Source organism: Candidozyma duobushaemuli, assembly GCF_002926085.2.
Source record: "Candidozyma duobushaemuli strain B09383 chromosome Unknown A_B09383, whole genome shotgun sequence".
Classification (NCBI taxonomy): Eukaryota; Fungi; Ascomycota; class Pichiomycetes; order Serinales; family Metschnikowiaceae; genus Candidozyma; species Candidozyma duobushaemuli.
The window spans coordinates 3,209,066-3,220,890 of NW_020289901.1; the positions used below are offsets into that span (position 1 = coordinate 3,209,066).

Consider the following 11,825-nt stretch of genomic DNA (forward strand, 5'->3'; position numbering starts at 1 on the left):
GGAGATCAGTGGGGCCAGGCCGATGAAAAGTCTGAAGCTTGATTATTTTAGAGCCAATTTGATGCGATGACTGCTCAACTGGTTCGTGAGTCAGCTTTAGTAGGAGCATCTGCAACGATAGTCGACAACACCTGGCACAGTGATACAGATGTGAAATGAGCAGTCCACAGAATGATTCGTGGAAATTGCAAAGAGATCTCGACGTTTTCGTCGATTCGCCTTCATCGTAGTTCTAGGGTCCCTGGGGTTTGCATCGGTATGTTAGATGGTGGGGACGCACCCGTGCACCGCGATAACTAGGGTAGATTTTTTTCCACCTCTTCGCATCTCATCTCGGATCCATCTTCACTACATAGCATCAGCCCCCGGGCCAATTTACCACATTTGCATAAACCATGAGAGTCTACTCCTGTCATTTCTGCCTGTCGCCGGTCTACCCGAGCAAAGGTATCATGTTCGTTAGAAACGACGCCAAGGAGTTCAGATTCTGCAGAGCCAAGTGCCACAAGGCCTTCAAGCAGAGAAGAAACCCTAGAAAGTTGAGATGGACCAAGGCCTTTAGAAAGGCTGCCGGTAAGGAGTTGGTCGTCGACTCGACGTTGACGTTCGCTCTGAGAAGAAACGTCCCCGTCAGATACAACCGTGAGTTGGTGGCCACCACCTTGAAGGCCATGTCTAGAATCGAGGAGATCAGACAGAAGCGTGAGCGTGCCTTCTACAAGAACCGTATGCGTGGCAACAAGGAGCGCCAGATGGCTCTTGACCGTAAGTTGGTGGAGGAGAACCCTGAGTTGTTGAGAATGAGAGAGGTCGAGTTGCGCAGAAAGGCCGAGAAGAAGGCCGCCAAGGAGGCAGCCGCCGAGCTGGAGGAGGTCGAGTCCGAGGACGAAGACGAGGACATGATGGAGGTCGAGTCCGAGGAGGAGTCCGACTCTGAGGCTGAGCAGCAGAAACAGAAGGTGTTGTTGAAGGCCAAGAGAAAGGCCAGAGCCTGAGCAGGCCAGGCTCCGGGGAGTCCCCGGGTCTGGGGCTCCACAGGAAACTTCACATCAGGATACTCAGGGGTTCTACTGCCCCGTTCCTAGCAAGCTATACAGCCGATCAATGGTTGCACATGGACCTCTGGTTCATCTTTATAGATCGGAGCAATGCTCCCAGGATATGTAATAAGGCAGGACAAGCAATCAGGAAAATGACTGGTTCTGACGTGTATTATCGTTAGGTTGTAGGTGATTCGAGGAAACCTTTCCTTCTATGTTCTTTGTTCATGTTGTTCGTTTGACTGTCTGGAGAGCTGGCCAAAATGGTCTTTGTTGGTAATTGGAAATCTCTTCTTCCACCTGTTCTTCCTCCTCGACTTTGGGGAACTCTCTCTGTCGCCTCAGTGCTTCCATTAGGCTATTGACTGTGTGGATGTGAGCTTCAGTGTGGATCTGGTGGGTCTGTGTCTTTTTGATTGGCGAAGAAAAGTCAAACTCATCTCTGGAGCGTTTTCGTGATACCGTTGAGCAATCTGATAGAGGGGATGACATGTTTTGAAGATGGTAGTATTGGTGGTTCTGAAGCGTAGATGAGAAACGCGCCAAAACGCGATGTAGGAGAGGCGTCGTTAGGGAATAGGACCTTGATTTGGTGATTTATTAATTTTGTTATTCTATCTATTGACAATTGGCTCGTAAGGTTTTTAAATGCGCAGATATCGTATTGCTTTTATATGTGTAGCTTGAATTTTGCTTTGAATTATAGGTGAATCGCTGTGAATCTTATCCGAATCTGAGTACTTTTGAAGAGGTACTAAGTGACAATTGAAACCAAAACAAAGAATGATAAATTATAAATTAATTAAGGATCACGGTAAGATAGACTTACCTTTTTACAAAAACAATTGAAGTTTTATTAAAGTGAATATATGACAGGCATGTTCGTGACATAAAGGTAATTACTTCTCTCATACCTGAAAATAAGCAGGCAACTCTTTCGCAGCCATTTTCCAAAACAACACACATACCCAAAACCACGAAAAATTGAATCCAACACTTTTGTCAGTTTTGCCCCCACCATTTCAACTGACTAGTGCCTCGAATCAAAATCAAAGTCTTCAATTCCAAATTTCCTCACCTCAAATAGACCTCAATCTCATCGCATCGCCAACTACTCCATGGAACCAAAGCTCATCAAACACAACCCTGGAACGAAGCTCCGCAACAAGACAGCCCTTGATACGACATTCCTTGTCAAGGGCTCTACACCTTACATGCTGGCGGTGAAGCGAATCGACAAGATGCTCGAGAAGTTCGATACATCTGGTGTGGGACATAAGAAGTACCAACTGGAGAATACAAGAAGGTGAGATATATCACGGTCAAAGGCATGGGAAAGGCAATCAATACAGCGGTTTCTATTGCTTTGCACTTCCAAACAAAGAAACAGTATAAGGTGGACGTGAAGACGGGTACAGTAGAGGTGCTTGATGAACTCAGGCAAGCTCTGGAGTATTCTACCAAAGACAGCGACGACGAAGAGGCTACGTTCAAGAAGAGGCTGACGAGCTACGTGGATATCAAAATTTGGCTCAAGAGGGGCACTTAATAGCCCTTCAACAAGTTGTGATTGTATGCTATTGATGATATGCTATGATGCTGGGGTTTTTGAGACAGCCTCTATTTTGAAGCTTCTTGTTGCTTCCTTCGACAAGCCTCCTTGATATGCAAAAGGTCGACGACGTGGCGCTCCACCTTCAGTGACTTTTTGGTCTTCTTGCCAGCATCAGCGAAGTCCAGTTTGATATCTTCGTTCTTTGATGAATCCTCAAGCTCCACACCGAAAAGCTTCTCGGCTTGGCCTATGAGCTCCATGCACTTCGAATAGTCCCTGAGGTAGTACGCTCTTTCACAAGCATGGAGCATGTGGACCCTGTCGGTCTTTTTCAGATTGTCTAGCTTGTCTAGAAGGGCCTGGTCAAAAAGCCAGTCTTGTGTATTTATCTGGGGCCCTGTGGCGGCAAATTGTGCCTTTTGTGCTTCAAACTCCTCCTCAGTTTGTTCCTTTCGTTGTTTCTTCTTAGGCTTCACACTAAGCTCGGCTACGCCTGCTGTAACATTTTCCTGATCTAGATCCTTTTGTTCAGGTTGTGTGGATGTGTTCGTTGAACCCGCTGACATATTGATGAATATAGGAATTGTGATCTTGAGCGTTTGGTTTGGTGGTTGGTTGGAGGTGAAGGTACCACTGGATTGAAATTTCCGATGAGGGTGCGCATCTCCATAGTAAATGGTGGATGGTCCGAATGGAGGTACGTTAAGCCCAATTTTGAATGACACTCGAAGAACGTTTTTCGAAGCGATGATAAAAGTTACTCCTATTTGTTTGAGATTGTCCGAGACAATATCATTATCTGTGTGAACCTAGCTGTTCTTGTTGGCTGCGAAATGGATCTCGAAGGAACTCAACAAATCAGATTTAGACGAACCAGGGCACGATAGATTCCTCAGATACATAGTAAATCTTGTGAATCAATGAAACTCTCGTTACATTCAAGTGCACATTGTGAAATTTGAATTGTCACGTAGGTCGCTGTTTTGCCAACATGCAGAAAGCCCGCCAACGCTGAATGTAAATTCTTTCACGATCTTCTAACAACAAGCCAATCATTTTATTGAGCTTCTTCTGTAAAAATCGCGTCTTTGATGCCCCTGTTGTGTTACTATAAAGTGGACTTATCGTGTCTCCTGCACCCTTAGATAAGGCTGTCTCACCCCAGTAGTCACGAAAATATATCCACCAGATCCTCTTCGACCTAGTTACAAATTCACAATATGAGGAGCTACACTGTGGAAAGAGTACCTCCTCCAAGCCGCCCGTATTTTGGACGATTCCTATTTTTCAGTTTCATCGGCACTTTGGTGCTTTTCAATGTTGTTTTGTTATCTTACTTGGTTGAGGTCAAGAGCAACGCCAGCATGTCAACAGCGTCGATAACCCATAAGGGCCCGAATCATACAGACCCAAAGCTTGTGAAATGTTTGGAAGAATACACTCGAAAGCTAGATCTACTGAAGTGTGGCGTCAATGAGGATGTTCAACTCTTTGAAACGCTAGAGCTGATCCATGAAACTTATAGCGAGGCCCTCAAAATTGTCCCCTTGAAATGGTATCATGCCCAACTGGGCCTTGAGTCCCCTAGCAACTGCCAGAAGTTCATTCTTCCTGAGCTTGATGACTTCACTGAGCTTGTGAAGACTGTAATACGGGAGTTCTCTTCGGCTCAGCACGCCGTGGACAACTTGGAGTTTATTGAAGCATCAAAGAAGCCCGATTCCTTCCATTCTGTTCGCTCGGTGGTGGCTGCAAAGTGCAAAATCTGGGGTATGGTGAGCCACACAAATGACCTTGTCAAACGCTTTGAAACTCTGGTTCGCATGAATGACATTGAAATTGCCACTTCTACGCTTTGGCAAATTCTCGAGGCACTGACCTTCACAAGATTCACTGCATTATTGGGAAAGCCCAACCTTGAGGTATAGGTCTGACTCTTTCGCGCAGGTGATAATTTAGAGGTTATCACTTGTTCCTTATCAATGACTAGACAAGCTGCACCACAAAAGGTCACCTCCAAGGAAGAAGTACTCCAGCTTCTTGAGCAGTTTGATCATTTCTTGTTTGACTGCGATGGAGTCATTTGGCTTGGTCCTGACAAAATTCCCGGAGCGTCGGAGTTTGTAGAGCTCCTCAAGGAAAAGAAGAAGACTTACGCCTTTGTCACCAATAATTCGTCGGTTTCGAGAGACACTTACAAGAAGAAGTTTGAGAAGTTGGGATTCCCAGATGTGACAAAGGAGATCATCTTCCCATCGTGCTATGCTGCAGCGCTTATTCTCAAAAGGGATCTCAAGATTCCTGAGGGATCTAAAGTGTGGGTTCTCGGAGACGAGGGAATCGAGCACGAACTCAAGGAAGCTGGATACGTGCCATTAGGTGGTAATGACGAGGCGCTTGACGAGGAATGGGACCCTGCGCACCGGTTGCTCAAGGTTGACGAGGATGTCAAGGCGGTGGTGATCGGTTCCACCAAGAAGTTAAATTATATGCGTGTTGCTACAACATTGCAGTACCTTTTGCACAAGAACAGATCTATTCCGTTCATTGGTACCAACATCGACAAGACCTACCCCGGTCCCTTTGGCACCACCTTGCCAGCCGGTGGCTCGTTCGTGAACTACATGAGCTTCACCTCGAGCAGAGACTTTATTGATGTCGGCAAACCAAGTCCCCTTCTTCTTGATAACATTCTCGAATACTGCCTGTTTGACCGCAAGAAGACATTGATGTTCGGAGACACTCTCTACACTGACGTCAAATTCGGTAATGACGGCAAGCTTGGAGGCGACGCTGGTGGGTCCTTGCTTGTTCTCAGTGGAGGGACCTCTCAGGAGGAGTTAGATCTGTTAGACATGAAGGATGAGTCGCTAGTGCCCCTGTACTATGTCGAATCCGTTGGTCGCCTTTTAGAGCTTCTCAGAAATTAGAGTATACAGATAATAAGTAATACAAAGAAAGACACACCCGTGATTTCCTTGTAGACAGCGCTCTCAGGGTATACAAAGCATGCCAAGAGACCAGCGCTGAAGATAGAGGCCAGGTAAGCCAAAACCTTGCGACGATTGAGGTCTGGCCCGTCTTGGTAAGGATAATTTGGCTCAAGCTGGTTGTTCGGCTGTTTCCTTGAACCCTTCTGAACACGAACCGTGCCTTTTGATCTTGTGTTGTGTTTTGAAAGGGAAGAGTTTGAAGGGGAAGACGACTGACGCTTTCTGGGCTTTTTGGGGAATGCTAAGAGAGAATTAGATGTTGCAAATGAACACACTTTCCTCTGTTTATAGAGCTTTATACGGGAAATGGCTTTCATGATAAGTAGTTAATGGCTGCAAAAAGAGAGTGCGAGGATCTGACCCCTGCTTTTATAGTCAATTTTTGCCAGGGTGCAACAAGCTATAATTCGTTGAAAAGCTCCAAAAATGATTGACTATTTAAATACGCTTTTCGCTAGTTCAAACCCTCAGTTGAGCTACTTCAACTTTGGGGATCTGGTGGGGGGATGAAGACGGATTCAACTTGAACAGCGAACGTCACATCTGGTTCTTGCAGTATCCATGTGACTGTAGTTCGAAGAGCATATTCCCCGTCACGAAGCATGATGAGCACCATCGTGGTCAGTGGAACTTTGGAGATTGTAGGTGAGGTACAAGTGGTTGCGAGACTCAAGCATAGAACATCCACAAACAGACATGAGAGTAGAAGGTGAAAGTCCTACTTTACTTACAAGAGTGATTGAAAAAAAGCTAATCTAGTCTTCTCAGGGGATCTTAGAGTCCATTACGCTGGATGTTGTTATGCTGATTGATGCACTGGTCGAGTACCCTCTCAACATACTTGTCACGATTCATCAACATATTTTGTTAAGCCATAAAAGACAATCCATTTCCAAAAATCAGCCTCTTTAATTTGTCGTACCATATCCTTCCCTTCACTTTTGTACAATATCACCACCGATTCTCCCCGGGTGGCTCGGTCCTCCACATAAAGCTACAACTGATTACCAACCACTTCATGCTTAACTTCACTGGACAAACGAAGAAAAGAACGGTCAATCTAGGCGACCGCCGTGCTCCTCCTCGGGGACGGAACTTTCTAGAACAAACCAAGCTACAGCGGCAGCAGCGAGAAGATCAGAGAAACAGAGAACGCAGTGCTGCTTTGATCCAGCGGTACATCAGAAGGTGGCAAGAGCTCCACACGATCCTGGAGAATTTCGTCAAGGAGTGGCAAGATAACGGCAATTGGCAACGTTACGCTTTTGAGTTTGGTCTATACTCGAGATTCTGCTCCAGGGACGCTCCAGTCGACCAGGTGTTACTGAGGCTAGTACAGGGTCTGAGAGGCCAATTGAATGAAAGAAGCGTTCGTGCCACGTATGCGCTGATCAATCGTTTGCTTTCGAGAGAGAAAGTGAGAGAACAGCTTGCGGAAGACTTGTACAAGTTGCTTCTTGAGTATGGGTCTAGTGGTCCTTCCGAGGCCGTGAGAGGGATCATTCGAAAACTCCAGGCTGTGGGAACAACCACTGCTACAAAATGCATATTCCTCGTCAATTCCGCTGACCCGGATGGCCAATTCCTTTCGTCTCTTGCTGGCTTCCATCCCACATCCTCAGATCCCGAGTTAGCTCTGGTTAGCTGCTCGGCTGTGTTGGCCACAGACCCCTCTGTCCTCCAGGGGCTTTCAAACCACGATAAGATTACTCTCTTGGCAAACACTATCAAGCTTCAGGGCCAAAATGTCCTTCTGCCAGAAGGGTACCAGGTCCATGCAAAAATCCTCTCCACTATGGCCACAATATCTTTGACTACAGAGGAACCAGACGAAGACGAGTTTGACCGTACACAAAAGCACACGCTTATTTCCAGAGAAACGATGGACTCCATTCTCGAGCTCTACACATCCAACTACGTATCCCTTGTTATGAACCAGCTTGTTAGTGTGGATGTGGGAGGCTTTGACGCCAACGTTGCCATGCAAACAATCGCTACATTAATGCATCTCGTACAGCCACCAACAAAGCTATGCATGCTCATTACCATTACTCCAGGATCCCATAAGCGATTCTTCCAAGAGCTTAGAAGAGATCCCATCTTTCAGCATTTCTCACAGGCTGAGGCGACTAAGGACTACCTTCTGGGAGACGATATCGAGCAGTCCCGAGACTTGCTCAGCAATAGTATGTTCTGGAACACGCTATACACATTCCAAGAGATCATGTCATACTGGCTTTTTGTGAGCAACGACTTGGAGTCTTTCAGCGAGGACAAGATTTCCAAGAGTGAAGCTGTTGTGCTTTCAAAATTCTTGAAGATCTTGTCGCTCACGCTTATCTTCAATACCAACAAGCCAGACCCAGCAAAGGTTTTCGGTGACCTTTCGAAGCTCAAGGCATCCTCGTTAAGTTTGCTCAATCTGATATATTTCAAGAACCTACGCATCAAGTTTCTTCCAGATGATCTCTGGAAACTCAAGAATCTCAATTTTGACATTGACGGTATGATTGTGCTTGTCCTTGACGACCAAAAGAACGAAACTCATGAAGAAGACTATGATTCGGATTCTGAGCACGCAGCTCCCGTTCGGTCCAAACGTACTAACGATGCAATTGCCAAGTTGGAAGTTTTGGATAAGGTTTCGTATTTCATCGACTTCAAGGACCGTGTGAAAGTGTTTCAGAGCATTATCGAGAGTGATCGTCAGAGCTTGGCAACGAGCAGCACGTTCGGATTCTTCATGGAGAACCAACCACTGCGATATGAAGCAGACATCTCAAGAGGGTCTGTTCTCGAGGACGCATTCAAAAACTTCTATCATTTGGGGCACAAGTTCAAGGAGAAGATCTCGGTCACATTTCACAGTGAACACGGCCCAGAGGCTGGTATCGACGGAGGCGGTATAACCAAAGAGTTTTTGACCTCTGTGGCCATGGAAGGTTTTGACCCAAATCTGAAGCAGGCTTTGTTCAAGGAGACTCCCTCAAACTACGAGCTCTACCCAAACGACGACATCTACATGAGCGTGCATGAAAAGCTTGACTTGAAGCGGCAACAAGAAAGGCTACTTTACATTCAATTCCTCGGTATGACGATCGGAAAGTGCTTCTACGAGAATGTGTTGATAGACATCGAGTTTGCACCTTTCTTCCTTACCAAGTGGACGACCGCCCTCAGTGCATCTAAGAACTCTGTCAATGATCTCCAGTATCTCGACACCGAGCTCTACCACAACCTCATGAAGTTGCTTGAGATGAGCGAGAGCGAGATCAAGGCATTGGATTTGAATTTCACCATCAACGAGGTTGTTCAGGGCAAGGTTGTGCGTTTTGATCTACAACCTCCACATGGAGAGTCGGTCAGTGTCACAACCACCAACCGACTCAACTACATTCACGAGGTGGCCAACTTCAAACTAAACCAGTGTCTATATCTCCCTTCGAAGCACTTCTTGGAAGGTCTTCACAGAATCATCGACCGCAAGTGGCTTAACATGTTCGATCCCTACGAGTTACAAATGTTGATCAGCGGAGGAGAAAATACAGTGAATCTCGAGGACTGGAAGAACAATGTCAGCTATGGTGGGTACTTTGATGACGATATCACGGTGAAGTATTTCTGGGAGGTCGTCGAGGAAATGGATTCCAAGGAGCGTGGACGTCTCATCAAATTTGTCACTTCTGTTTCCAAAGCACCACTTCTCGGATTTGGCTCTTTGACACCCAGATTCGGCATTCGCAATAGTGGACGGTACCCCGATAGGCTTCCGACCGCGTCTACATGCGTAAATCTTCTCAAGCTTCCAGACTACCAAGACAAAAAACTAGTGAGGGAGAAACTCCTCTACGCCATCAATGTCGACTCCGGTTTCGATTTATCCTAAGACAGGCAGGCCCTTTATAGACTTATATACACTTAGGCTTATCAGGATGTCGAGGTGCATGCCCTGCACCGAACATGCAGCGAACAGTAGATTGTGCCTCCATTAGTCTTCCATGATAAATAAGGTGATGTTTAGGTCCGCCCTAAAACTCAATGCAAGAAGGCCGCTACTTCGCCGATCCTTTCATCCGAGTGTGCCTGTTCGGATTATCAATCCATTGTTGCCATTTGACGTTCTAGAGGAAGTCAAGGACGAGGACCTAGACGAAGAAAACAAGACGCTTACGAAAGATAAGAAAAGATTGATACAACAGCAGAAGAAGATCGTGAAAAAGTACAAGAATGAAAAGGAGAAGAATGAAGAGGAGAAGAGCAAGCAGGAGCCTACGGTAACGAAGGATATCACCACTGAGGTGCAAGGTCTCGGTTGGACAGAGCTTCAAGCTGGAGGTGGTTATGGAGGTCCTCCTAACAATAACAACAACAACAACAACGATAAAGACAAGGATAGAGACGAAGATGAAGAAAAGAAGAAAAAGGAGGAAGAGGAAGAGGACGAGAAGATTGATGAGAAGCTAGAGGAAGAAGAGCCAAAGTCAAGCTTTCGTGAAAGTCTTGAAAAACTAGGCCGCTTCCTCTTTAAATGCCTCGAGACAATTGGCATCACGCTCAGTTCGGTTGGAATCCTCGCCCTTTCCGGCTACATGTACCACCAGATCTACAACCACCAGGTTTTGGAGAAAATGGGTACCGCTTTTGAAAGTGGAGACCCAGCTTACCAGCTCGCGGTTCACAAGAAGACTAATAAACGGCCAGAATCCGACGACGACGAAAGCAGCGACGATCTATCTGCATTTTGGGTGAACAGGCCTCAGCAGAAATTGCTTGACGATATCGTATCGGGCAAAATCAGAGGACGGTACTTCTTGGTTGTAGGCGAGAAGGGCACAGGAAAGACGACTTTGATTATGGAGGCGATGAAGAAGATAGACGGCCGAAATGTTGCCATTTTCGACGCCCATGCCGATCCAGAGATCTTCCGTATTCGTCTAGGTAGGGCACTCAACTTTGCCTATTCGGAAGACTACATTGGCTCATTGTTTAGTATGAGGGGACCTCGAGACACAACGGCGCTCTTGGACATAGAGAGAGCGTTCAACAAGCTTGAAACGCTTGCTATAGAGAGACGAATACTGGGTAAAAGCGATAAGCCGTTGATCATGATCATCAACAATCTGCATTTGATCAAGGAGAACGAGGAGGGCGTTAAGTTGTTGGAGCTTCTTCAGCAAAAAGCAGAAGGACTCAGTGGCAGTGAGCTTGTGACGATGATATTCAATTCTGATGACTACTGGGTTTACGAGAAGCTCAAGCGGTTGGGCACCAGACTTGAATTGATCAATGTCAGAGACTTCAACCGCGACGAAACCGTCAAGGTGCTTCAATTCATCAGAGGAAAGTTTTGGCCCATCTCGAAATTTCCCGACTACAAGCTCGACAATGCCGCCTGCAATAAGATCTACGATTTGATTGGCGGAAGACCTCAGCATATCAGTCAGGTTGCCAGGCACAAGGACGTGATCCTGGCTTGTCATGAGATCATAGACCGAGAAAAGACATGGTTTCTTAATCAGTGCGGGCTTCTTGGGGAAGAGATGGATGATGATGTGATGGAATTTGGCAAATTCGCTACGAGCGCCATGTTTCTCATGAGAGCGTTTGTGGAGATGGACCGCCAGAGAATGAACACCTTGATCCAGTCCAAAGGCGATCCTTGTTTCAGACACAACCACCATTTGCCTGAACTTCCGTTATGGAGAGCTCGTCAAATCATGACTAGGCCCGATTTCATCCAGCAGTACGACAATCTCAATATCTTCACCGTGGACTCTGATCTGAGAGTGAGAGCAGACTCTGTACCTATGATGAGGGCATTCCACGAAATCGCATCCCAGCCGTATTTCGACGAATTGCTCGAAAATACCTCGGAGAGAGTCGATGCAATCGAGTCGCTTGGAAGAACCAGGGAGCTTGTTATGAAGGACTTGGTGCATGGACAAAGGTTTGAGATTTTGCGCAAGGGTGAGGGATTCTCGGTGGCTATGGACAACAAAGAAAACGACGAAGAGGAGCCCGAAGAGCAGATGCTTATGGAAGAGGTGAGTAAATCCGAGCACCGTAAGAAATGGTGGGAACGGAGAATGGGATCCTTTGATGAGCTGTATTTGCCCAAGGAGCCCGATCCTGGTGATAGCAAGCAGGGCTAAACAATGGCCCAGCTCGAGGCGCCAAGAAGCCGAAAAAGGCGCCGTGAACACTGGAATATGAGGGCTTCGTCAACGCCAAAGTCAA

General features: G+C 46.5%; 6 protein-coding genes across 6 annotated transcripts; 5 read left to right on the plus strand and 1 right to left on the minus strand. All coding sequences in view use genetic code 12, as the record gives it.

Annotated features, from left to right (window-relative positions):
* Positions 1-395: 395 nt before the first annotated feature.
* On the plus strand, positions 396-995 carry RLP24 (ATPase-activating ribosome biosynthesis protein; the record flags this gene model as incomplete). The annotated part of the gene is made up of 1 exon (XM_025479984.1): positions 396-995. One exon carries the CDS (start codon positions 396-398, stop codon positions 993-995), a length of 600 nt encoding a protein of 199 aa, XP_025339457.1.
* A 1,163-nt stretch (positions 996-2,158) lies between these two features.
* On the plus strand, positions 2,159-2,589 carry CXQ87_001449 (ribonuclease P/MRP protein subunit; the record flags this gene model as incomplete). The annotated part of the gene is made up of 2 exons (XM_025479985.1): positions 2,159-2,308; positions 2,344-2,589. 2 exons carry the CDS (start codon positions 2,159-2,161, stop codon positions 2,587-2,589), a joined length of 396 nt encoding a protein of 131 aa, XP_025339458.1.
* A 71-nt stretch (positions 2,590-2,660) lies between these two features.
* On the minus strand, positions 2,661-3,161 carry CXQ87_001450 (uncharacterized protein; the record flags this gene model as incomplete). Its single annotated transcript, XM_025479986.1, has 1 exon — positions 2,661-3,161. One exon carries the CDS (start codon positions 3,159-3,161, stop codon positions 2,661-2,663), a length of 501 nt encoding a protein of 166 aa, XP_025339459.1.
* Positions 3,162-3,815: 654 nt separating this feature from the next.
* CXQ87_001451 (uncharacterized protein) lies at positions 3,816-4,523 on the plus strand (the record flags this gene model as incomplete). Its single annotated transcript, XM_025479987.1, has 1 exon — positions 3,816-4,523. The coding sequence occupies one exon, from the start codon at positions 3,816-3,818 to the stop codon at positions 4,521-4,523; it is 708 nt and encodes a 235-aa protein (XP_025339460.1).
* Positions 4,524-4,577: 54 nt separating this feature from the next.
* CXQ87_001452 (uncharacterized protein) lies at positions 4,578-5,525 on the plus strand (the record flags this gene model as incomplete). The annotated part of the gene is made up of 1 exon (XM_025479988.1): positions 4,578-5,525. One exon carries the CDS (start codon positions 4,578-4,580, stop codon positions 5,523-5,525), a length of 948 nt encoding a protein of 315 aa, XP_025339461.1.
* A 1,081-nt stretch (positions 5,526-6,606) lies between these two features.
* CXQ87_001453 (uncharacterized protein) lies at positions 6,607-11,740 on the plus strand (the record flags this gene model as incomplete). Its single annotated transcript, XM_025479989.1, has 2 exons — positions 6,607-9,457; positions 9,714-11,740. The coding sequence occupies 2 exons, from the start codon at positions 6,607-6,609 to the stop codon at positions 11,738-11,740; spliced, it is 4,878 nt and encodes a 1,625-aa protein (XP_025339462.1).
* Between the last annotated feature and the right edge of the window lie 85 nt (positions 11,741-11,825).